The 24,452-nt window shown below is 44.7% G+C and overlaps 1 protein-coding gene and 1 long non-coding RNA gene across 7 annotated transcripts in view; one reads left to right on the plus strand and one right to left on the minus strand.

The window, feature by feature from the left end:
* LOC133506136 (uncharacterized) overlaps window positions 1-24,452 on the plus strand; it is a 304,856-nt gene that overhangs the window by 155,196 nt on the left and 125,208 nt on the right. The window contains exon 3 of the long non-coding RNA XR_009796411.1: window positions 21,902-21,970. This is a non-coding gene — a long non-coding RNA (uncharacterized LOC133506136). The remainder of the gene's footprint in view (window positions 1-21,901; window positions 21,971-24,452) is intronic.
* bnc2 (basonuclin zinc finger protein 2) overlaps window positions 1-24,452 on the minus strand; it is a 206,261-nt gene that overhangs the window by 63,538 nt on the left and 118,271 nt on the right. Inside the window, exon 1 of one of the 6 annotated variants that reach the window (XM_061829954.1) lies at window positions 3,025-3,104. The exons of the other annotated variants lie outside the window; for them this stretch is intronic. Within the exon in view, the coding sequence (XP_061685938.1) occupies window positions 3,025-3,036 (12 nt within the window). The 5' untranslated portion in view covers window positions 3,037-3,104. Of the gene's footprint in view, window positions 1-3,024; window positions 3,105-24,452 lie in introns of those variants that run through there. 6 annotated transcript variants of the gene reach the window in all.

A 24,452-nucleotide genomic window follows, 5' to 3' on the forward strand; every position in this document is an offset into this window, starting at 1 on the left:
AAGGATTTTAAACTCATACTTTAAATGTTGCTTGGACAATAAACTGCCTTGAAAATGATAATTTAATGTTACTCCAAAGTGGTGAACTAACTCTTTAGACGTGTGACAGTTAAGAAAGGGGATACTAAACTGACTGTACGGTGAATGGTGTTACAAACATTTAGAGAACAGCTTTCATCAGTTTTGTGTCTCTTGGGTATCAGCGAATCTGAAGTAGTTTCCCTTCATTTTGTAGTATTTAGTTTCATTTTCTAATGTTTCGATACTTGTTACCCACAAAATTAACAGTTTTAACATCTCGCATGCCATCCAGTAAAAAAAAAAAAAAGTTTTACAACCGGTGACAGTTGTAGCCTAGAACGCATTCATTCACTTCACATCATGCGAAAAACAGTTTTGAAACGAAAACAACTTAGAAGTCAACCGGCGTCATATTTTATATTTTGTTGGCCCCGCTTGTATCGATCGATGCGGTCATTTCGACTGATCCGGATCGGGATTGTTTGTCCTTGGTGGAGTTCTACGCTCCACTTTGATTAGCGAGCTGACTTTTAAATAGCAACGTCATGCGAAGTAAACAAATGCAGATGAAACTCTGTGATGGTTTACCGGAGGAAAAGGATAGCAGTGGACTAGCACAAAAAAAAAAAAAAAAAAAAAAAAAACAGCTTACGCTTGTCCATTCAATCCCGACCGTGCAAAAAATGCCTGTCGCCGCTGTCAGTTCTGCTTTGCAGCCCCAGCGGCTGCCATTCGCCGAGGCAGAGGTCCCTGTCCTCTGTGCAGCTGTGGCTCTGGGCTCTGATACGGGCCGCGGCGGGCCAGAGCTATGCTAATGGCAACCAAATGGGCCGTGAGTCCCTGGTGGATCGGCAGGGAGATGCATGTCTCTTCGCGGATTCATGTGCAGCCCTTCCTTTGCTTTCGAGGCCCATACATGGACGCAACTGCTCTGCTCTCTAAACTCTTAACTAATGATCTCTGACAAACTATGAGTCATGTGTCACTACGGATAATATTAACATTTAGCCGTATTACATGTGAAAATCTGAATTGTAACTGAAGCGGGTTACACGCATACCAATCACCAGGGCTAATTTCAGGATTTTTTTCCTCTCTTCTGAACGAAGTCTGCAAAAGGCCTGATCGTCGGGGGTCTTTGAAGGATCATTCTTCACGATTATCCTGCGATGTAGGGTGTGTTCGATGTGACTTTTCCTCCCTGATCCGCACAGAAAACCCCTTTTGGCTGACAACCGTGAGTGGTAGACCCGTTCAATGTTTACCCTCGCAAATCCTTGAAGTCAACTTTGAGTTGGGAAAATACTGCAACCGCGTACTGTGAAATGATGCATTATCCAATTAAAAAGGAACCTTAGGTTTGCGCTATTTTTGGACAAACAATGAGGTGCATGTAGTTGGGTTGAGTTGTGTTGTGTTTGATGCGATGAGTGACAGGTAGCGCAGCCGACGGTTGCACGACAGAGAACCCGACCGGTACACTCGGGAGGGAGGAGGGACTCAAGCAGAGGCACAAGTTGCACCCAGGTGGAAGAATGCAGCAGGATGTAGTCATGAAATAGCAGAATTTCCCACTTATAACAATTCTTCTTTAAGCTTTGGTGCATTTTAGGAAACTGGAAAACTCGATTTTCCTAGTCTAACTAGAGAAAAGACTTTTACAAGGGGTAGCGAGACAGCACTGCCACGAACAGTAAAAGTTTACAAGTAATTGCTGCCTCCCTAACACAAGCATTACTTTTCTATCAGATGTGGCCATGACTTATCTAAATGAAGCTCCTCACATCACTTCAACATTGTATGTTCACTTGCACCACGATGCCAAAAGATGGTTCCAATACTTTTTTAAAAACAGGGCTTTGGCACAAGAAGTACAGTTCCAAGTTCTTAGACTTCCATATATGCTTTTTTTTTTTTTTTTTTTTACAATTGATATATGGCCTTAGTGTTTTTCATACACATTTACTGTAATTATTGCTGTAGTACTGCATTAATGTAGTCTAATGATAATCTACGACACAGGTGTCAAACTCAAGGTTTGGGGGCCAGATCCGGCCCGCCATATGGTTTTATGTGGTCCGCAGAGGCAAATCGTGTGTGTCAACTTCCAGGATTTTTGTTAAAATGTCAAATTGCCACTTCATAAATGACAACTCCGAGGTATTGCAAGTATTTTTGTGTTACCAAGCATGAACAATAGTCGCAAAACCCATTTACCTTGATTTCTGATTCCAAATCAGTGTAAAGATAATGAGGCGATCAAAATTTCAGAGGGAAACCACAACTACAATGTGGCCCTCTGCAAAAATGAGTTTGACACCCCTGATCTACGGCACATTCTGGCAAATTCAGGTTATGCCGTCGGTATAGACCCATAAACCAAAGATCCCCTCTATATTTAATTGGACTGTATATGTATTACCGGTACCAGTGAATGCATCTATTAGCCAACAAAACTATATTATCAGTCTTCAGCCAGATTGGCTGTTTGGATTTCACCGGAACACTTTTAGCAATCTCCGACTGGGATGTCTCAAAATTCCCAGTTTTCACGAATGCACCACGAGTAGCACGTGGCGTGAATAAACTGATGAAGTTGTGGCAATAGTCTGAGACTGTGGCGGGGGGCAACTGAAGAAAGTGTGAGTCAGAGAGGTTTTTTTTTTTTGGGGGGGGGGGGGGTTTGGACTACGCACACACACTCAGTCACACAAATAGTGTGACAACGACAGGAGGCCACCATTGCTCAGACTCCGCCAGCCTGACGTTTTAGTCATCGCACTCGTCACAGTCGCCTGTAGGGTGCGACTACACATGCGCAAAGCCTCCCACATTCGCGTTAGCGCAAACACACATGCGCAAATTCTTCTTTTCTAGTCAGAGTTCAGCATCTTGAAGCAGCAGAATGTCTTTCACAATATTCATGTAAAAAAAAAAAAAACAACAGAAAAAAAACCTGATCACTAAAAGTGCAACCAGTCCATTATCTTTAAGAGCATTTACCTCCGCCAGCATCGCAAGCAGACGCGTTCAGGTGAGCGGCGAGCATTTCACTTCCATGTTTACCGCCGTCCCGGCCCGGCAGATGACGAGCCACAAGTGAGAGTCGCGAAGGAAGCGATCGAGACAAGACAGGAGGGGGGGAAGAGGCATGACCAATGGCTACATGACGGCCTGCTCCGCGACAAAACCAGAAGTGTGTCACTCCCAAAGCAGCACAAGCGTCTGCTGTGCGTGCAAGTGAGACAGCGCGGCAAAAGAAAAGTTCATCGGGGTGTTTTTCGTCTTTATCAGCCTTACAAAGTTCACGAGATAGAAGAGACGAAGTGGCGGCGAGTCACAGGGAGCAGACTAGAGGCAGATCAAGACATCTGGGACCCTTCAAGATCCTTTCAGACTCCCTGCATTTTTATTTTTGCGTTGAGAAATTCTGCACATTTGATTATGGTCGCTCGACAGTATCAAGACGAAAACTTTTCAACTTTCCCAATGTACTGCCCTAAACTTCGACACGTCAATCATTAGTCGACAGACGTGAATAAAAACACAACCTAAGCTTATGTATTGCATGTTACTGTCACAAAAAGACAATAAACGAGGTATAAGTGTTGATTTGTCGCTTCTTAGTTATCAAGATTGCGCGCCAAAAACACACAACCAATTGAGTCCTGCCCGTACGATGCTCAAATCTTACATCATTTCGATGTGACACCGTGGATGTGTACAACATCGTGTATAACAACCTGCCTACACAAGCAGTGTGTGCAGCAATATAACCTTTTTATAAGCTACCATCCATTTTTTCACTACACGTCATGATGTTGTCATATATGGATTTTTATATCTTCCGCCATGAAAATCCTCTTGAGGCATTTGTTTTGGAGAAGAAGCAGGAAGTGACGGTTTTTTTTCCAGAAGTCCACACTGGCAGTTTTGTGTGTTTATACCTGTTTTACCGGCGCAAAGGTACTGTAATTTCTCGAGTATAATGCGTCCTGAAGTATAATACGCACCCCCAAAGTTGACCCAAACCAATCAGGAAAACCCTTCTACCAATGTACAATGCGCACCACTAATTTGCTGCTTTCTGTATGCTCAAAATATTAGGAATTATGTATTTCTATTTTGCTAGGTTTGTATTTTTAATGTTTGTACTTGTATTGTTTTTCAGAAAGTCATCATTAATAATCATCTTTGTGCATGTACTGATGCAGTAGTAACAAATATGTTACGCTAACGATCGTAACATGTAACGCCCCCCCTCCACCCCGAGGAGGTCAGAGTTCAGATTGGTGGCGCACATTAGCCTAATGTACATAAATGTGTAACATAAGACATCAAATATCATATCAAAATGTATACGTATACCTTTCTTTTTTACCACTCTATGTACCTGTATACGACTATACAATATGATTGTATTTTAGAAACTTACTTACTAGACTTTTCAATATTTAGTGCTAAGTCACTCAAAAAATATTCCCTCTATGAATTCAAATTGTGGAGTCCCATCTGTCTAATATTGTGTTATAACACTATTACAAACGAGAAAGTTTCTTGCAAGCTGACAAACTGTTAGCTAATGTTTCTAAGAGGAATGTATTTGTTTTTGCATTTGATCACGATGGGCGCGTTGCCAAGAATCGGAAACGCTTCGGCCCCATTCTCCTCGGTGGAGTTCGCGTTATTAATTTGTGCGATTGAATCTTGTTGTTTATGTCGACTTGATTTGTGTTGTGATGACACGACAAGATGTTGTGTTTCACCAGGACTTCGCTCGCTGTTTTTCTTGTCCGATTCGCTACGACGCTGGTCCGTTGACTGCCGCACAATTCTGAATGTAGAAATGTATTATTTCTTGAAACTTCTGTTAACAGCTCAGCAAGTGCTATTCTATTTTTTTTTTCCAGGGGGGAGGGGGGGTGTTCTTCATTATAAAGCTATCAACTAAATTCGACATGCTCGCAGTCGTTAACAATGACAAATTGTGACAAACAGCAGATCATGAGAGTCATCCCCCTCTTCCTCTCCTCCCACCCCCTTTTTTTTCTACTTTCCCCACTCTCATTCCTGCGCCCGCCAACCCCGCGTTAACATTTCGCCGCATCCCGACGCAAACGTCGGCCTAATGAATCTCGTGCCTTTGCGCGGGCCCGGCGCGAAAACGGCCCCGTAAAGTGTTCGCAGCTGCGATGCTTTGCCTCGCCTTGGCAGTGGCATTGACTTCGGGTGGGAGGAAGATGGAGGGAGGGTGGAGGGCGGGTTGGGGAGGGGGGACACATGTGAGTGCAGCTGGGCCAGGGGAGGATAGGAGGAAGAGGACGAGCGAGGAGGTGGTATGAAAGGATGAGAGGAGTTGGCAAAAAGAAAAGACCGCAAGTCTCCGTGTTTCCAGCTGCTTTTCTCAGGGGCTCGGTTTCCTAACCCCTCCCCCCTCCCCCACCCTCTTCTTCAGTTGTTTTTTTTTTTTTTTTTTTGTGCAAGGTCCTTCAGGTCCCAGGTTGCTCGCAGAATCACAACACACACGCACACCGAGTCACACAAACACGGCAGAGTTACAGTTCGACGCCCACTTCCCACCCTCCCCCTTCCACGCCTCACTTTGGGCCATCTTTGTTTAGACAGGGCTCAGGAGTTCCAGAAAAGCTCTCTCAGATGTGCTGAAGTAAGGGGAAAAACAAAACAAACTGACCCTCACTCTCTCTCTCTCTCTCTCTCACACACACACACACACACACACACAGGGACACACTCCAAATGTACCAACAACTACTTTGCACTCACACGTGACACACACACACACACACACACACACACAAGCTCACATGTGTCAAAGCCAAAATAACATTCTTAACCACAAAAATCACGCAAAACGGTACACTTTTCTTCACGGAGGTACGCATTCTTTTACGGCGTGTTGGTCGGTGAGCGCTCGCGAGTGCGTGCGTGCGGGCGTGCGTGTCCCGACGCTTGGATCACAGCGGCGCGGCGGGCCCGGAGCATACCTCGACATGTGTTACCTCTTTGTAATATTGACTTTGTTATAGCTAGACGAGTGGGAGAGTCGGGCCAAAGAGCGGGGGCCTTGCAGTAGTGGGGCCCCCCGAGTTCGCCTGAAAACAAATACCTGAATGAACTGTGAAAATAGAAAACACAGAACCACAATGGCGCTCCATAAAAAAAAAGAGAGAAATGGAATCAAATAAACTATAAAATTCTCACTCCCCCTGCCTGACCTTTTATATTGTCGCTCGGATTCCGTCTGAAGTGCTGCATATACCTGATTTTTAAAGTCTGCTTGGTTTTGTTTCCTTCATCAAAGCAGTGAGTAATATTAAGTACTTTTAGCTAAGCCGCTTATCCCTACAAGGGTCACGGAAGTCCTGGAGCCGAAAACTGCTGTCAAATCATAATACCGAAAGTGTTTTTTTTTTCTTCTTCCAAATCTGGACGTTAGCTCGGTGTGAATAGACCACAAAAATATTGTTGGCAAGTGGAATGTTTTTTTGAAAAGGTAAAAAAAAAAAAAAAACAAAGGTGGTAAACTCCTTATAGTAGATTTGGATGAAAGATTATTTTTAATGTTTGTGTAATTTTGCACTAAAAGTGAATTGTTTTGCTTGCTTCGCAGTAAAGAAACAAAACAATTTTTATCTTTACTTTTCAAATTAGTGGATCATGGGTCACGACTCGGAATGGGCATCACCATTGATCAATTTATCGTTGATTAACGTTGATTGCTGATTAATCGTGTCAGTTGCGAATTCACTCTCAAGCAATATGCCACCTAAAAAGCACAAAATAATGACAGGAATTCTTTTAACCCATGAATGGGCAGGGTGGCAATTTTTTGCCTGATTGAGATAAAAGTCTCCTAACAGGCCACAATCCAGGAAATAACACTTCTTTTTCGTTTAACGCATAAAACAAAGGGCAAAAAAGATGTACCCTCTCGCGGGCAGCGTCCCAAAACTAGGACGGGTATGTTATCAGTTCTGTGAAGTGGTACATACTAGAGATATGTCTATTAATGAATTCTTATTCTAGAACGACACTTACGCATTAATAATACTGATGGATTAGCATTTTGAAGACAGACTTGGTTGGATACCGAGAAAGGTCACTTTCTTCTCTTGGAAAACGCTCCACGTGTACTTGAAGCAGCCATGTTGGGTCAGGAAGGAAAGGGAAATAACTCCGTGCTAACTTTGACCAATGAGTTATCCTCTCCTGATACCAAATTCTGGCTTCAGATTAAAACACTTCAATATTTTGATATACTGAAGGATATAATGCGTGAAAACCATGATGTCCCAAAAATGGGACGCTGCCCACGAATGGATAGTCCTCGATCTACGACTGACATCTGTTCCTATGGTAGCGACTTAACTCGAATTTCGACTGAAATCCGATTCCACCATTAAAGTCCGAATTTACATCAAAATACTTTGCATAAAAACAAATACATTGAAATAAACAAGATGATGTACTTAGCATTACTGCTGAGAGGTGGATGGAGAAGAGGAAGAAGGGGAGGCGGTGCTTAGTTTATTGCCAAGGAACCTGGTCCTCAGTCCTCTCCATCTCGACAAGTATCAAAGAACCCTGTTTTGTGATCATTGGATTCGACATAGGAGCGGAACCCTTCATCACATGCGCTAAAATACAAGCTTTGTCTTTAATAATTGTCACCACGGTCGACTGACTGAAGCCTTGGTGGTGTTGGCGTCTCTCCTTTCTCCAATCTTTCTATGATCTGTCTATAATGTCTAAAAATGAGGGCGAAAAATGCGAAGATACTCCCGGCGCACAAACACGGACAAGCATAAGCCAGACAAAATGGCGGACGGGGGACAGGCGTTGTAAAGCTAAAACGTCTTAGGTCAAAACCGAGGACTCCCTGTATAACGATTACTCTCTCAAAGTGATCGCCCGTCGTCACATTTTGTCACTAAATAAACGAAGAGCAGTTGTAACAAAAAAAAGTCTCGTAAAGAAGAGAGAGAAACGACTTTGTACGGACGCCGGCACGAAGCGAGCCCGTTCATGTGTTTATTTGCAGAAATAAAAGATTGATTATCATCTTCCCTTGCGGTCCCGCGAGTGCGACTCCCATCTCGTCTCTCTGCACGTGACTTTTGCTTACGCCTGTGAATAATGAAGATGAGCTATTTGAATATTCCCTCTGTATTTAAAAGGGAGGGGGGTGAGTTTTTTTTAACACGATGCGGCGATTTTAGGCATGCTAATTGGGCTCTTTGGACCTTCCCAATAGAAAGGCTAAATTAATTAATTATGTCGACAAAATGTCAGACACGTCGATCTAATAAGTACATCTGTTTGCGAGCCGCCTCGTGGCTTTGCTGGCGCACTTGCGCGCGCGTCCACTGCACTTGCGTCTAATGAACGAGACGCTAACGCAAAGCTTTGACGTCCTCCTTTTGGTCCTCGAATATTTAGACCCGGCTTCTCGCGCTAATCAGCCACTACGGCATCGAAAGTGACTCTCGTGTGTGTTGTGTGTGTTTTTGCAGTGCGAGCTCATTTTTAATGCTCAAACATGCCTTTTTGTAATTATTTGCGTGCCAGCTCGTGTTTGCACGTCTTTCACATTGGGGGGTTGGGATGGGTGGGGGGGCATGTTGCCTTTTCCCTTTTGCTATTGTTTTTTTTTTTTAAGTCCTCGAAAAAAGCAGCATCAGCGCCTTCTTTTTTTAAATCAAACATGACTAAAACATCGACATGTACAAGATGATGATGAGCCCTTGAAGAGGAAATTAGACTTCTCGCTTATTGTAAGTCAGCAAAGAGTGCAGACCACCAGACTTCGTCACAGACCCCACAAAGAAAGTATCCACAGCACGGTTCAAGTACAGCAATAAAATTCTGTTTTTTTTTTTTTTGTCTTCTGTCAATTGGCACAATTAGGATATGCAACTTGCCAGCGTTAAAAGTAAAAAAAAAAAAAAGATGTGAGCATTCTTCAAATCATAACAAGGCTTTTGACAAATGGGGATTTTAAAAAAATCTGATACATATCAGATATCTGCCCATGTGAATAAGCTAATTCACATTCATGACAATTTTTGATGTATACACAAATGCATCTGCTACTGCTACACACAGATAATTAAAGAGTTAAAAAAAAGCAACCCGCTGTACATCTTAACTACAGCGAGAGCATGGACCATTTAAATATTGTCTTTATTTTGCTACTTAAGAGTTTTAAGCATCATTAAATATTTGCCAACGGTTGTGGCCAGTGGAGCAACGCGGATTGTTTCATTGTGTTCCGTCTGCGTGAACGCAACCATCTCGGATACGTTCTACTTGACAGTCTACATAGAAATACAATATTTAAAAAAATGAATATAAGCATTAACTCAGAAAAGAGAACATGCAAACTCCACACAGGCAGGGCCGGGATTGAACTTTTGATTGAATTGATTGTCCTCAGAACTTTGAGTCCAAGGCGTAACCAGCTGATCCACCGTGCCGCCTTCATTTCCTTAATTTTATATTATTTGATTTTTATTACAAATTGTCCATAGGTGTGACTGCGACCCCAATTTCCTTTGTTTAACTCGCTAAGGCAATCGAGTACCAACTGCCAAGGGGCAATTTAGGGTTCAGTGTCTTGCCCAAAGACACTTAAACAGCAAACAGTTTGAGCTGGGCTTTTACCCGCTCCACCGACCGAGCCGCAACCGCCCAAAAGTGGACCGCAGAAATAAACTCTCTAACGGTGTCAATCACCACAGGCTGAAACTATCTACCTTCTTGCGTGTAGCGTGCATGTAGGCGGGGCGCTCCCCCCGCCCCCCTCCCCGAGGGTCTCGGCCCTGCCACGGGGCGGCGAGCGACAGCTTGCGCAGTGATGCTCCAGCGATAGGCATCATCGGTCTCGCCGCAGACTAATTGGTCCGCCGCTCCTCTGAGTGGCCTCGCTAATTAATTAGAAAGGCAGCCGAGCTGAAATTTTTAATCAGGACATCGGGCTCGCCAGCAAAAAGGTGCGGAGGGGGAAGAGATTTGGGCGGGAGGGTAGGGAAGGTCGGGGGGGGGGGTGGTTCTGGGACAAGCATCACCTCATCATCCTGTGTAATCCACCTGACACTGATCTCCCACTTCATCCTACAAAGTGTCGCGTGTTTCGATACTCACGATCTGGCGAGCGTGATAAGAGAGACCATTACGGCCGTTTTTAATTCGCAGAACGCCGGGCCGTGAGCCCGTTCGCCTCACGGGTTCGGAGATTCGGGGTTGAATCTTGGCTCTGGCCTTTCTGTGTAGCGTCTTATATTCGTCGTTGTGACCCGCGGGTGATCTGAAGTTTCCATTTTCTCTCCTTTCAGCTGCGTAAGAGGTGCCAAATGGTGCATTTTGTGAGGTTTTCACAGCTTTTATTATCAGCAGGATGCAGGTTCTGTATCCGGTTTTTAAACCGCTATTGGAGAACTACCAATGCCACCAAACTACACCTTCTCTTTTGCATAGCCGGTTCAAGCTAGAATAGTCGGGTACATTCCGCCTTTCAGGGTAACAAGAAAACCAGAACGACTGCTGTGTAAATTCTGGAGTAGCAGGACATTGCTGTGAAATTTCGGATTCCTTCCACCACTGTTGTGTCGAAAGCAACGGTTGCGTTCTGAGAAATACTATTTTAAACGTCATACCAAATTGTTTGCTGACTTCATCTGATTACCTGATCGCTGCTTAAGGTGCCACCGGGGCAATATTCCGCTTTCACTGTGGTCTGCATAAAAAAATGAGGCGTTCTTCTTAAACGATTCTGATGCAACTTTTTGTGTTTAAAAGAGGATAATAATGTATGAATCCTGAGACATTTGCAGGCTTTTTAAGCGTACAATTTTGGCACCAACCCAAATTTGGATTGTCAGGCCTTGGTGGAGGTCTGCACGGTACTCCGCTTCGCTTTTCCTTTCTAATCCCATTACAGCATAATATTATTTTCCCCACTTCTCCCCATCTGTACTTGGCTAATTAAAAGCAGTCACTCAATCTTCCTGTAGAGCAACTATAGGAATAACAAGCTCCTTAGGAAAACAGTCGCTCGGTTTCGAGTTTCTTTGAGTGATACTTGAGGGTCGAGGGCGGGGGGGATTTCAGGTTAGGGACAACGTCTGCGAGCAGAAGTCTTACAGATTCAAGAGTCATCGACTTTTTCATCCAAATTTTGCAGTAAAAAATGCACATCGAGTGGAACTTAATGAGGGTCTGGGTCAAACAGAAGGGTACCAACCACTGTGATCTGGTACCTCAAGGGCGGAACTAGATACGCTGCTTTTGCGTGTTGGAATGCGAAGAAGACAGGAAGGCACATTTTCTCCTAGCTGGGATAGGCTCCAGCACGTTGTGAGGATAAGTGGCTTGGAAATGTGTTGTTTAGAGAAACTTTGTCCGCAAACTCAAACATGTTGAAAATGTTTGGCCGCTTGAAGAATGAAACGAATGGTTCAAAACAAACAGTTTCAAACGTGACATAAGGAATGTTTTGTCATAGGACAGTTAGTTTTAGCACAGTTTTTTTTTTTTTTTTTTTTGGGGGGGGGGGGGTTCCAGAACTTGCAAGGAGTACCAAAATTGCCACAGTTACAGTATCAGAACGCCAGAGCTAGCCACACACCTTAACCAAACGCTGTTGCCCCCCCAAAAAAACAAATCCAGATCATAGTTAACTGTTCCAACGCATAAACCATCGTACAACGGCAAGCTGAACTAATACTTTTCTCAACTAAAACAAATCCTGCTGTAGGTTAATCATTCCGTAGCGTACCAGGTTGTCCCACCGTTAAACTAAATGTGGCGTCGACTTCCTCGACCATGATAACAAGCAACACCTCGCCATTGTTCTGCTCCAATCAACACGGCCCGTCTTACCGTCCAAAACAAATACGCGCCGCCATGTTTTATGGCTTTGTTTCACAGGTCGTTAAGCGAAAGAGAGAAGATTAGTTTTCCAGACAGCCGCATTATTATTGCGCAGTTATGGCGATCATCTTCATTAAGGCTGCGGTCGCTCGCGTGGGGAAGACGGAAAGGCGGGTGATTGAAAGTAGAAGGGATGTTCTTATTTAATGCATGTGTTAGACACCATTTCTGTCTTTGAACATCTACTCCAAAGAATCACTGGGGTCGCCTCTCCGGCTCCGCTAATTTGATGGGCATGAAAGAAAAGCTAATGAAGCAGCAGCGGCAGCGTCGCTCCCAGGCCAGGACCTCGCAAGACAGCTGCGCATATGCTCCCAAGGCAGGAAGATGCCTGCCCTGTCGCCGAGCTAATTAGCATGTGTTAGCGGGTGAGAGTGAGTGAACGAGAGAGAGCGAGAGAGAGAGAGAGATGTGGCCCTGTGTGATGTGTACTGAAGTGGAGTAAAACACCGGGGCAAGGACTGCGCTAATGGCCCATTTCCTCCCAGCGGGGGCCCCTCCCTGACGTTGTGTGCAAGGGCTGGCATCAGTGCAGCCACGGGGCGCCCGCCGGGCTGCCAGGGCGCCAGCGGGGGCAAAGGTACGGATGCTGTCGTTTTACGCGCCGCCATGGGCTTTGTAGCGCGGCGGCGGGTGACAACCAGACGCTAATGCGTGCTAACACGTTCGCCGGCCTGTTAAATGCAAGCGAGGTTGACTTACTGGATATGCACATGTTGGGGATTTTATAGAGAACATTTATTATGAAAGGATGCTCTCGAAGTACAACACAAATTCTTTCACTCATTTTTGCAATATGGTTAGAGCGTTGGCCTCACAGTTCTGAGGATTGGGGTTCTAATCCCGGCCTCGCCTGTGTCGAGTTGGCCTATTCTACCCGTGCCTGCGTGGGTTTTCTCCAGGCTCTCCGGTTTCTTCCCACATCCCAAAAACATGCAACATTAATCGGACATGCTAAATTGCCCCTAGGTGTGATTGTGAGTGCGTCCCTTATGTCACAAGGTGCCCTCCGATTGGCTGGCAACCAGTGCAGGGTCTGCCCCGCCTCATGCTTGATGCCAGCTGGGATTGGCTCCTCCACTCCTCGCAACCTTTGTGAGGATATGCGGCTTGGAAAATGAATATGAAGATTGTAGTTTGTGAGTCATTCATGGTTTAAACTATTAGTATAGGGAATTAAAATGTGTTTTACAAGGTTAGTTTTTAATAAGTTTTGAATATATTATTTTAAATTTGATATGCACTATATTAATAATTGATAGCCATGCATTTTTTTGTAGCGGTTGTCCTCATAAGAGGGTGATAGGGTGGTACATCCTGGTTGAGAATCATTTGCAGTTGTTCGTTATATTTGATAGCAATTCCATTAAATCGAAATACACGAATACACAAAAAAAAAGACTCTGTCAAGAATTAGTTATTAGTCTTATAAACAAAAAGCTACATTAATTCACTGTTAGCTAGTTCTTATCTAGTTCACAGATTTCTGCGACTGCATTATTTACCAGACTCCAGGCGGCCTGTTCGGCACTTGTTAGCAGTGGCGAGTGTCTCTCTTGTCAGCGTGAGTAAACAAACAGTGGCGACATGTTTTGACAGAGCAAATGGCGCCACACAGACATGCACGGGGGACAGCAGCGTTGAAAAAGAAGAGGAGATGGAGGGGAGGTAGGGGGGAGGGGGTGCATCCATATTTATAGGGCCTTTCTAGCATTTGTCCCCAGGCCAAATTGTGTGACTACACTCAGCTAATGTCGGAGAAGCACTTAAAGCAGGCATTTCCAACTTGTCGGGGCCAGTGGGGAATACACGGAATGGATACAAGAAATACCCTTTTTTTTTTGCAAATGAAAAAAATGACGCTTTTGTCTTGTTTGCTTGCACGATCGTGTTTCCGCCAGTCAGCATTCGGAGAAGGAAACCCGGAGAATGAAATCTGAGATTTTCTCGTAGTCGACTCGCCTTGCTGATGTCATCGGTGTGACGTCATATTTGTGCGGCGAAGTGTAAAACATATTCGGTGAATGAATGGGCTGCCAGTCATAATCCCGTTTGCTTTCCGTCCCAATTTTATTCCTCAGCAATTTTTTGAGGCCCTTTTCCCCATATTCCTGTTCCGTCTCCACGGGGTCCTCGATTTACACAATTGTCACAAGAAGACACGCTACCAGTGTTTTTGTACTTTTCCACGGAACCTTTCCTTCGCTATACGCTGAAAACGCACGATTTTTGGGACGCATTTTTAAGATGCCAATAGATGGAGCCAAAATTCTGCCAACCAGGAACGTAGTCATTGGTGACAAGGAAGTCTCGTTGAAGTGAGGCATCTCGACTGAGAGACAAACATTGTTCCCTTTTGACAGTTTAGCCTGTGTTGTTAGTGGAAAATAGGGAGAATTTTCTCCACATTTGCATGTGCTTATTTTTCCCTTTAAATCAATTCCCGTTAGAAATATTATAGTGTTTTGGAGTTATGCGTTTTAAATAATTATAAACCATTTGTGAGGGTGTCGATTAGTAATTTTGCATGCTCTACTGTCGCAGTTCTGATGTGGCAATTTTGTGGGATTGCTATTTGAAAGAGTGAACCAAACGTGAACCAGATCTCAATATGTCAAGGTGGACCACCATTTGGTTACGATACCACAGCTGTCGGTACCGGTAATTTGGTGTGGTATCGACTGACTGTGTTGGTACCCTTCACAGGTTTAGACAGTGCTGAGGTGCGCAATTTAAAAAAAAAAAAAAAAAAAGATGTTTACCAATGTTGTTGTGAAAAAAGGGTAATGTCACAACTGTTCTGGAATGGCCTAATTGACTTTGGTCACCTGTTGCCGCGTCGATCCATGTGTCAGACGGCCCCTCCCCCGACACCCTCTGGATACCCCCAACGAGACTGGCGCGAGAGGGGTGTCGGAGCTCCTTTTAGCGTCGCATGTCATCATCTCAGTTAGCACTTAATCGCTTTCCGGAGCCATTACGCGTCCGCTGAGACTTTGGAGGCTTGGTCGTTTTCTTTGCTGCCGGTTGTCCGACGGGATTTTTGAGGCGTACTGAAGTTTTCGAAGGGACATCATTGCACGTTACATTACTGTCGCTAATCCTTGAAGTTTCCAACAAAATAAGCAGAGAGGAGACAGTATGAGGGCTTTTCCAACAGCCTTTGGATGGTAAATTCCATAGACGAGCAAGTGTCACAATTTGCAATCGTGCTTTCAAAGTTTTTAATTTTGGATGTGGTGTTATCGTGAATACCAGTGGTGGAAACAACTATTCTATTAACTAACTATTCTAAAATATAAATTTTATGTTGCGATATATAGCCATGAGGATAAAAAAAAAAAAAAAAAAAACTCCAAAAATAGCAAAGACATTTGGTTAGCAATTGGATTGGGTCTGGTGAAGACAAAAACAGACTTGTTTCATGACTTCCAAGGCCAAGAATGTCTCGTCGGTTTTGTTGCGGGCCACAATGCAGTTAAAGTTTTCCTCGGAGGGTCGTTGTGAGACCATATACGCAATAAATTGACGGCGAACTACAAATACTTGAAAACAATTTGTTCAACTATTCCGATCATTTTCAAAAGTTCAAGAAAATATTGTTGCTGTATCTGTTTTATCTTGCAGTTTTGGTCCAGATTTAACCAAGAAATGTGAATTGGATGCACATTATTTGTTTTTAATGGGCCACCCAAAAAAAATCTGGCTCCCGGGCTTTGGGTTTGCGACTCGGGATCTCGGCTTCAAGTGCAGACAAAGTGGCTTCAACTATCCGTACTTTACCAGTCCACGAAGAAGCCGCTTCGCAATCAAGGCGAGACCTCCACTTAAAGCCCCCCTTAGCTCCCATATTATTATGCATTACCATATTTGGGCCCCGTAGCTTAATGTATGTCAGTGTGGTGTAAAATTAGACCCCCACACACAAACAAAAAAAACCAACACTGCGCTTTAAATCCACGAGTCTTTCCTTCCTTATATGCAGGCTTTCTTCCACTGCCAGACGCTAATAAGCCGGCTAATTCTATTAGGACTTTATCCAAACGCATAAAAAAAAGAGAGACTGTGTGAATACATTTACTGCGGACAGAGGGGGAGGGGGGGACCCTTCTGGATCGGCTTCAGTGTTACAAAAGAGCCAAGTTGTTGCTGAGCTTGTTAGCAAAAGACTCTGATCCGAGGCTGGCGACTACATCGAGGTCTCTTAAGTGTCTGTCACCCTGATCCAACCGGGCTTGAGCGCTTTGTAGGCTCTGCTTCCTCAGCCGGCCTCACTGAGCTGCAAGGGAGGGGGGGAGAGGGGAGGAAGAGGAGTCTCGGCGTGCCTGTAGCTGCAGGTGACAGCGATGCCTTTTTGTTGTCAAATCCTGATACAGCCTCGACATGAAAAGTCCCCCCCCCCCCACCCGCCCCAACTCTGGCCTTGCTTCCTTCCTCTCTCTAGGCCTCAAAGGCTTAGATAGCGAGCAAACGAGTCGCTCTCCTCGCTTTCGCTCCTCCATCGCCACCTGCTGCCTCCCTCGCCTATCATACCCCCTCCTCCGTCTCTGGTTTATAGATCTGAGTGCGCTCTCAGGAGGAAAACACAAGTCAAGCCATTGTCATTTCAAACGGCACCATAACCAGACACTCGGCTGCCCACTGACAACTCTGGGGAACCGGCCTTGGCTTCGACTGTTAGCTCTTCTCTCGCTCACTTCCTCAGTCTTTCTTCCTCTCAAACTCACCTCCTTCCTACCCCCCTCCGCCCCCCACCCCCATTGGAGACCTGGTAGCCAGTTGTTTGTTACTGCGCCTCTCCTCACTTCTGGCAGTGCTCGGGGCGGGAGGGGGGCAAGGTCGGCTCTCTCCGCATGACAGTTCCCTTCTTCTCGACAAGCCGAGAAATCAATACTTTCGGACTTTTGGCGCTGCCCTCTGTGTATCAACAACACTGTCCAGGGCACCGACGACCCATCCCTTAACACCACCCTCCCCCACCCACGCCCTTCAATCGCATTCTTAGCAAACCACTTCAGGCGAGAAAAGATTGCGGCATATTATTAATAAAAATAACACAGAATTAGCCGGGAAGGCCTGCAGCCACAGGAGGAAAAGTGCAATTGAAAAATAAATGGATGGAAATTTGAAGAGCTATTCAGCATCCGTCCAGAACAAAAGGGGGGATTCACCAGATGAGAAATGCGCTAATTGCTCGGTAGTAGAAGGCGGTCAAAGCTGAGCTGAGGGCCACTCTTTTTTTTTAAAACGGCACTAAAGCCTTTTTCACTGCCAGATCGACGCGGGGAGAAGCTACGCGGTAGCACGTCCCACACCGATTGTTAAGCGAGCGTGCGCGAGGCCAATTACCGCCGCCGTCCTTCAGCAGTCAAAGCGACTAAAACTCCTTCCGACCCTGCGGAGGGGGGAGAGCCGCGATCGACCGGCGTCCCCTCGTCCCTCGGCGGGACGCGCTGAGCGTGTTCAGGCGGATCTCCATCAACATTACCCCCCCCCCCACTTGCCTCGCTCCCTCGCTTCGGCCAGAGTCAGGAAAAGGCATCAAATGAAACAGCCACTTTAATGAATTAGATATTGAGCTGTTCATTAAAAAAAATCAAAGTCAGCACGCCAGACACGATGAGGAGTGTAACCCGGGGATGAACGGTTCTTGTTTAGCGGGCTCATAAAACCCACCCCACCCCCTTTACGATCTGATGACTTTACCAAATGTTGGCCAGAAATGTTTCATGTTCGTGAATTAGGTGACTCGGCTGTATTTTTCCTGGCGCGTTGCACTTTAGCGAGGCGACTTCTTGACGTTACACGGAGTGTGGAAGAGTAACGCGATACGTGCACGCAGGAAGATATCTGTTTTCCTTGGCCAGATCCGCGGCTCATTCCTGAAGTCCTTCGAGCCGCTCCCGATGCTGCTGACGGGCAGGACGTTGGCCTTAGAAAGCCTTCTGACAGAGGGGAACGATTCAAATCGAATCAAATCGACAGGAATCAGCCGGTAGAAGACAAACAAAAAGTCAGTCGCCATCGCGGGGATTCGGCCTTCGACCGCAGACGGACATATTTGAGGGAGATGTTTCCTTGCTCTTGAGTCCCGTACAACTCTTTGGATAGGCCGTTGACAAGCTTTTCTCATCAAGAATAAAAAACCCGATTGATTTACCCCCTTTGCGTGATTTTGCAACTCAATGCCATAGAGGTGGGGGTGTGGGAGGGGGGGAGGGTGAATAACTCTGCTAAGTCGACTTAAAAAAATGAAAAATGAGCGGCATAAATTTTTTGCCTCAAGGCTCTGGCACCACTAAAATACAATTTAGTATTTTAAACTCTCAAATTCTTTACAGCATATTTATACCATACACTCACTACCAACAGATGGAGTTTAAGGATTAAAGTCCATCCATAAACCTTCATAAATTACAATAAAAAAAGCATGCTCGTAGTTGTAAATTTAAAATATTTTAGATTTTTTTTTAAAATAGTGACGAGGCAATTATTTGGTGATTATTTGATCAGCAAAAAATATAATTAATTCTAAAAAGTTGGGGGCACTGTGAATCACCTGGTAAAGCGTTGGCCTCACAGTTCTGAGGACCCGGGTTCAATCCCAGCCCCGCCTGTGTGAAGTTTGCATGCTTTCCCGTGCCTGCGTGGGTTTTCTCCGGGCGCTCCTGTTTCCTCCCACATTCCAAAAACATGCAACATTAATTGGACACTGTAAATTGCCCCTAGGTGTGATTGTGAGTGCGGCTGTTTGTCTTTATGTGCCCTGCGATTGGCCGGCAACCAGGTCAGGGTGTACTCCGCCTCCTGCTCGTATACAGCTGGGATAGGTTTCAGGGCTCTCTGCGACCCTTGTGGGGATATGCGGCAAAGAAGATGGATGGATATTTCTAAAAAGATTTGATCGTGACAGCGTTACAATGCTGACACGAGAATGGCAAGATGGGACAAAATGACGGGAACGGATGCTCATTTAATGGCTCGAAGGGTTGATTTCTGATTTTCTTCCAGCTGAAAAAAAAAAAAAATCACTCACAAAAAAAAAAAAAAGCCCACACAATTTGTGTGATGCTCATCTTAGATAACTGCTGCCAAAACAGGCCACTGTAGAAAAGTACCAATAAATAAATAGTGTAAAAATTGTACTCTGTCCATTAATCATAATGTTAATAAGAGAATTTTTGAGAATAATCTATATTCTTAATGTGTATATCTATTCAGTATGTTTACGAGTAGAAAAACAACTTTTTATATAACTATGTATGAGTGAGCTGAAGGGTAGTTAGCTTTTTTTTCTTAAAAGGTCATCGCTCGTGCGCTAATGCTAATCGCGAATGCTTACGGTTTAGCAAAGGCTGACTTGATACCATACATTCAGTAACAGCATATGCAGTTTAAGGATAAAACTCCAGCCCTCAGAATTAATTTTTTTTTTTGGGGATGGGGGAGTATAACCCTAGTTTAAACACATTTTAAGTCATGCGGCAGTTCTTCAACCAAGGAAATGTGTCGGAATACCCATTTCTACTGACTCGAAAAATTTCACATCGACATCCTCCCAAGCCCCACCACACAGCTACTTTTCATGTCGCCTTTGCCAAAAAGGAAGACGCAAAAAAAAAAAAAAAAAGAAAAAGAAGGGGACCACATGAGCGTTGCACATCTGTACACATCTGTACAGTGTCAGCGGCCTGCCTGGCTTGCCAGTGATCAAATAACGAAAAACCAGCACAGCGGAAATAAGTCGTCTGGAGCCCAGGCTGGAAAAAGCCCACTTGTCGTCTCCCGAGGAAGTACGGGGATATCGCAAACAAGAACCCCGAGCTTTATTTTGCTGGGAGCTGGAACCGTAGATGGGCCCTTCCGCGTCATTTGTCCAAAGTGCTGAGCTTTTCTTTTTTTTTTTTTTTTTTTTTTTGCGAAGTCGCGAAAAGGTGGCCGTTTCTCTTTTTTTTTTTTTTTTTTTTTTTTATTCCTCCCCGGCGGACACACAGGGTGACCCTTCCAAATTTTCACTCCACCCTCCCACGATGTACCGCTGCTCGCATCCCAGAAGCCTCAGGGGTGGGATGGCGCCTCGCCAGTAGCTGTTGCTGTTGTTGGCAGCCGGTATCCTCCGTGGCCTCAGTACTTACTTGTGTTGGGGCATATAACACGATACACGCAAAAGGCCGACGAGAGTACACCAGCGCGCGCGTACATGCCGTGCGTGCGCCTCAACACACGTAATTATGCACAAAATCACTCGGCTCGCCACTCATCCACAGACGAGCCGCGGCCTCAAAGGAAACGAGGCGGGTTAAAAAAGCCCCGTGTATCCTTGACGGCTTCATCTGGTTCCATTTTGGTGCAGATGCGCCGCTTTTTATTGCAGCACTTCTTGTGTTTCATGGCAGATTTAGTCGGCGGTTTGGGCGCTGGCCGCTCCAATGGTGGCACGTCGACTTGTAAACTGTGGCGCACCAATAAGGTACTTTGTTAGACCTGACCTGTTGCGACGCATGAACACCCACCTTTTCAATGCACGGGTCTGTTTTTTTTTTTTTTTTTTTTTGGGGGGGGGGGCTCGAGCAGGTAATTGGCCTGTTTGCTGCTGTTGGACGTTGATGTAAAGACAACCTGTAAGGCAATGCAAGCCATTAATGTGTTTGACGCTCCGCGGTCAACACGTTCCGCCTTCATTTTTTTTTTTTTTTTTTAGGAAATGAACCTAATCAACCCTCTTGCAGGCCCTTTGCTGAAATACAGCGCATATCTTAGTATTCATCCCAAGTGTTTTAAGCGCTACTAAAACTTAGCACTTTCCATAATGCAAATTTAAAGGGGAAATCCACTGGTTTGCATTAACAATGTATCCAATAGGTCATGTAATATGTACCCTATTTTGACAATGTGATGTTAAATCCTGTCTTATTTAATATTGTTTTGAGAAGATTTTTAGCCACAATTACGAATTTTCAGGGGCGCTGCCATTTTTGTGAGTCACATGACCTACGTGGGCGTATGTGACGTGTTACATGCCGTTCCAAACCCTCGATTACATGGGACACCATTATGGCCAGTGCTCATTTCTCGGATTTATCCTCTCTTATCTGATGAAGAAATAGCAGTATCGGTTGATCGGGAAGACGGAGGAATACTTTCATACAGATTTGAACCTGTGGGTGTAAATGTTGAATATTCGGATGGTTCTTTGGGCGGAATGACACGGAGACTGACTACTCGGAGGCCGACGCGCGGGACATAAGTGCGTAAACGAAGGCCCCGGGAACTCCGGGCCGGCAGTCGCGGATGTTTCTTCGGATGGGAATGACGCGGAGTCGGATGAGCGAGCTTCCAGGCGGCGGAGGCCGTTAGTCCCGGACGCCGAAGCTTGGCTAAAGGCCTCCGCCATCGCCGAAGCTCGGCTAAAGGCTTCCGCCGCCGCCGAAGCTCGGCTCGCGGCCCGCTGCCAGAGCTCGCGGGCCCACCTTTCGTACTAAGCAGAGTCTAGATCTACATACTACAAAAATCCAAAACATATTTATGAGTATATTGGGGAATCTTCATGTGTAAATGTACGTTTGTGTGCCTTGCATAACCGCATGAGCCAATATTACACAACATAATTAACTTTCAACATTTTTGTAACTATCTGAGTTCACGTTGATGATGATTAAACGCCATACGCATGAAAATGCACACCTGGGCTGTGTCACTCACATCAGTGGATTCGTCAAACTGCAGTGAGAAAAACAATCTCTGATGTCCTTCCGCACATCAACTATGGCTTCACGGCGTATCTATATCGTGGTTTTGTGTTTGCTGATGTGTCTGCTGCATTTGCCACACCCATCGATCCACGCAAATTGTGAAGTGTATGAAGTTAAAAATATGAAGTGCTGCTTCCATTAGTGAAAATTTCTTTCTTTTTTTCTTGTCTTTACAGGTGCTCTAGCCATGGTCGTCATGGGAACAAAACTGTGCTCGGCATTGGCTCAGGAGTTTATAAAGCAAGGTAAACGCTGGCTCACTTGCATAAAACGGGACCACCCTCTCAAAACGGGCTAATTTCAGCGAGACAAGAAATGAGGGGGTATAAAGTGTTCAATAATTACCGGGATATTTATTTCCAAGCAGTCTTGAATGTAGCATTAGTGATGCAACTGCATCTTATGTGTCAAAGAGAGGCCAAAAGGTAAAGAAAGCAACGTCAGAGGCGGTTTTAAACCACATTTCAACAATGTGTGTGTGTGGCAGTAACTGTGGAGTGGAGCTCAGAGTTTTGCTTAACTAGCTCGTTGATGGCTGAAATGATTTCATGACTATCGACAACGGTGACGGCGACCTCCCGCGTTGTTCTGCCAGATGCTCGGTGACCCGCTCGCTTCGTCACGCCGACAATCCTCAAGTCGACTGTTAGGTGGAATCGTTATTCTGCACAAAGCCTGCTACAGCCTTGAGTTTTGTCATCCTCCCTCAAGGTCCCGGTGGAGATGGTGTTTTCGCCCGTTTAAGGCTCAAATGTTGGGGTAACTTACTACGTTTGGATTCCGTTACATCCATCTTAAATTGTACTGCATTTTATTCTGCATTTTTGAAAAATCAAGAAAGAAAAAATATTTGTTGTGATAAACTGATCTTGTTCAACTGGAAAATATTTTCAAGAAAACAGTTCTATTTTACGACAATTAAGTCAGATTTTTTTTTAAAAGAAAAATGGGTTTTTGTGAGGAAAAAAAGTTTGAAATGTTTACTATTTAAAACAGATGAGCTACAAATAGATTTATTTTTTTATTTTTATTTTAATTTATATTTTAAGTTTGACAAAAATAGTTTTTTTTTCCAAGGAAAAATGTTAGATAAAATGTGGATTTTTTTTTTTTTTTGAGAATACCGGTCATAATCGTGGTCTTCGTCTCAAAAAATCCTTACTTTTTAAAGTATGGTTTTTCAGACCCATGTAATATTTTGAGAGGGAAAAAAAAAAGATCAGATTCATGTCCCACTCTATCAGGATGTTGTCATATTCCACGATTACAGTCAGAATTTGACCTCGGGGAACATAGAGCAAGTTGAAGTGATGTGCGAATTTCAACTTTCAGACACACTTGTCACGCATCCATCGCCCGACCGTCCCATCTCTCTCTCGTTCACCCGATTCCTCCACTGCCCTACCTCTTTTTCATGCTTGCTCACAGCAGAAGACTCTTTGCCTCCCATCTGCCTCCCCTGGCTTGGTAAACGCTCAATTGGTCACAAAGCCCCCCCCCCCAACCCCCCCCCCATTTTCACAATCACAGGCGGATGTTTCCAATGCGTGCGCTGTGTGACCTGGCGCTTATTTACAGCCCAATGACTAATCAACATGTGTTTTCACTGCGCAGGTACTCCGGTGTCAGCCTTTTGGACTTAATACAATAACTGATTGCCTTTAATCACAGCCAAATGTGACTCTCTTTTTTTTTTTTTTTTTTCTTTATTTTGTTGTTGTTGTTCAGAAGTAACGCTGAATCACTTCCACATACGTGAAAGTCAGAATATTGATTTAACAAGGCTCATTTGTAAAGTCACTTTGGGAGTGAACTTGAGCGTGGACACTTTGTGTGTGTGCGTGTGTGTGTTTTTGGACGTTAACTTGCACGGTTATAATTTTCCCAGAGCCTCATTGATTCCGAGGCTCCCGCCTCCACGAGAGACAAGGGGGGGGATTATGTGGATGCAGATATTAGGCCATTCATTTCGCAAGCTTACATGTGAAAATATTGACGCTTCCCAGACGCGCCCGACGAGATCTGCTCCGTTCCCGTCCTCGGCCTTGCAGAAATAAATCTGGCCGGCCGCCTCCGCATTGATACGCCATCGATTTATTAGTTGGTGGGGATCTCGTAAATAAGCAAACGTATTGGATTTTGCTAGAATTATTCAAGTCCTCAATTGATTTTTATGGGTATAGTTTAGTATTTTGTGCTAAAATGACAGCCTGAGAATAATTTGATGAAGAATAAAAGGGGAAAAAAAGGAAAAGAGCAGACTTAGAAAGATAGAATTAATCAGTTTCATGGGCCAACTGTTGCCCATCGTTATCAGGAGCACAAACATTTTAATTGTAAAAATAAGCGGAACACAGTGGAAAATAAATTGTGCAACTGTTGCAACTTCACAGCACAAACCACATGTGACTAAAGACAGATCGATTTGGGAAGGGAAGCGACCTCTGGGATTTGTTGCGACTTTAGAGGCCATTTTGCCCAGACCGAATGTCGGCTGTTGCCCGGCTAACCTGTTGAGAAATCCCACAATTTGCTCTTAGCTTATTTTAGCTTAGCCTGTTAGCTAAGAGTAAAGCAGGACATTTGCAACTCCACACAACACCAAGAGAACTTTTTTCTGACACAGACTGACAAGCAAAAGTGTGATTTATAGAGCTAACCCCAAGGTGATGCACTGCCCCCTATTGGCTCGGAGTGTGAGTGCGACCCTCGTGTCTCTAATCGCTC

This window comes from Syngnathoides biaculeatus, chromosome 9, assembly GCF_019802595.1.
Source record: "Syngnathoides biaculeatus isolate LvHL_M chromosome 9, ASM1980259v1, whole genome shotgun sequence".
Classification (NCBI taxonomy): domain Eukaryota; kingdom Metazoa; phylum Chordata; class Actinopteri; order Syngnathiformes; family Syngnathidae; genus Syngnathoides; species Syngnathoides biaculeatus.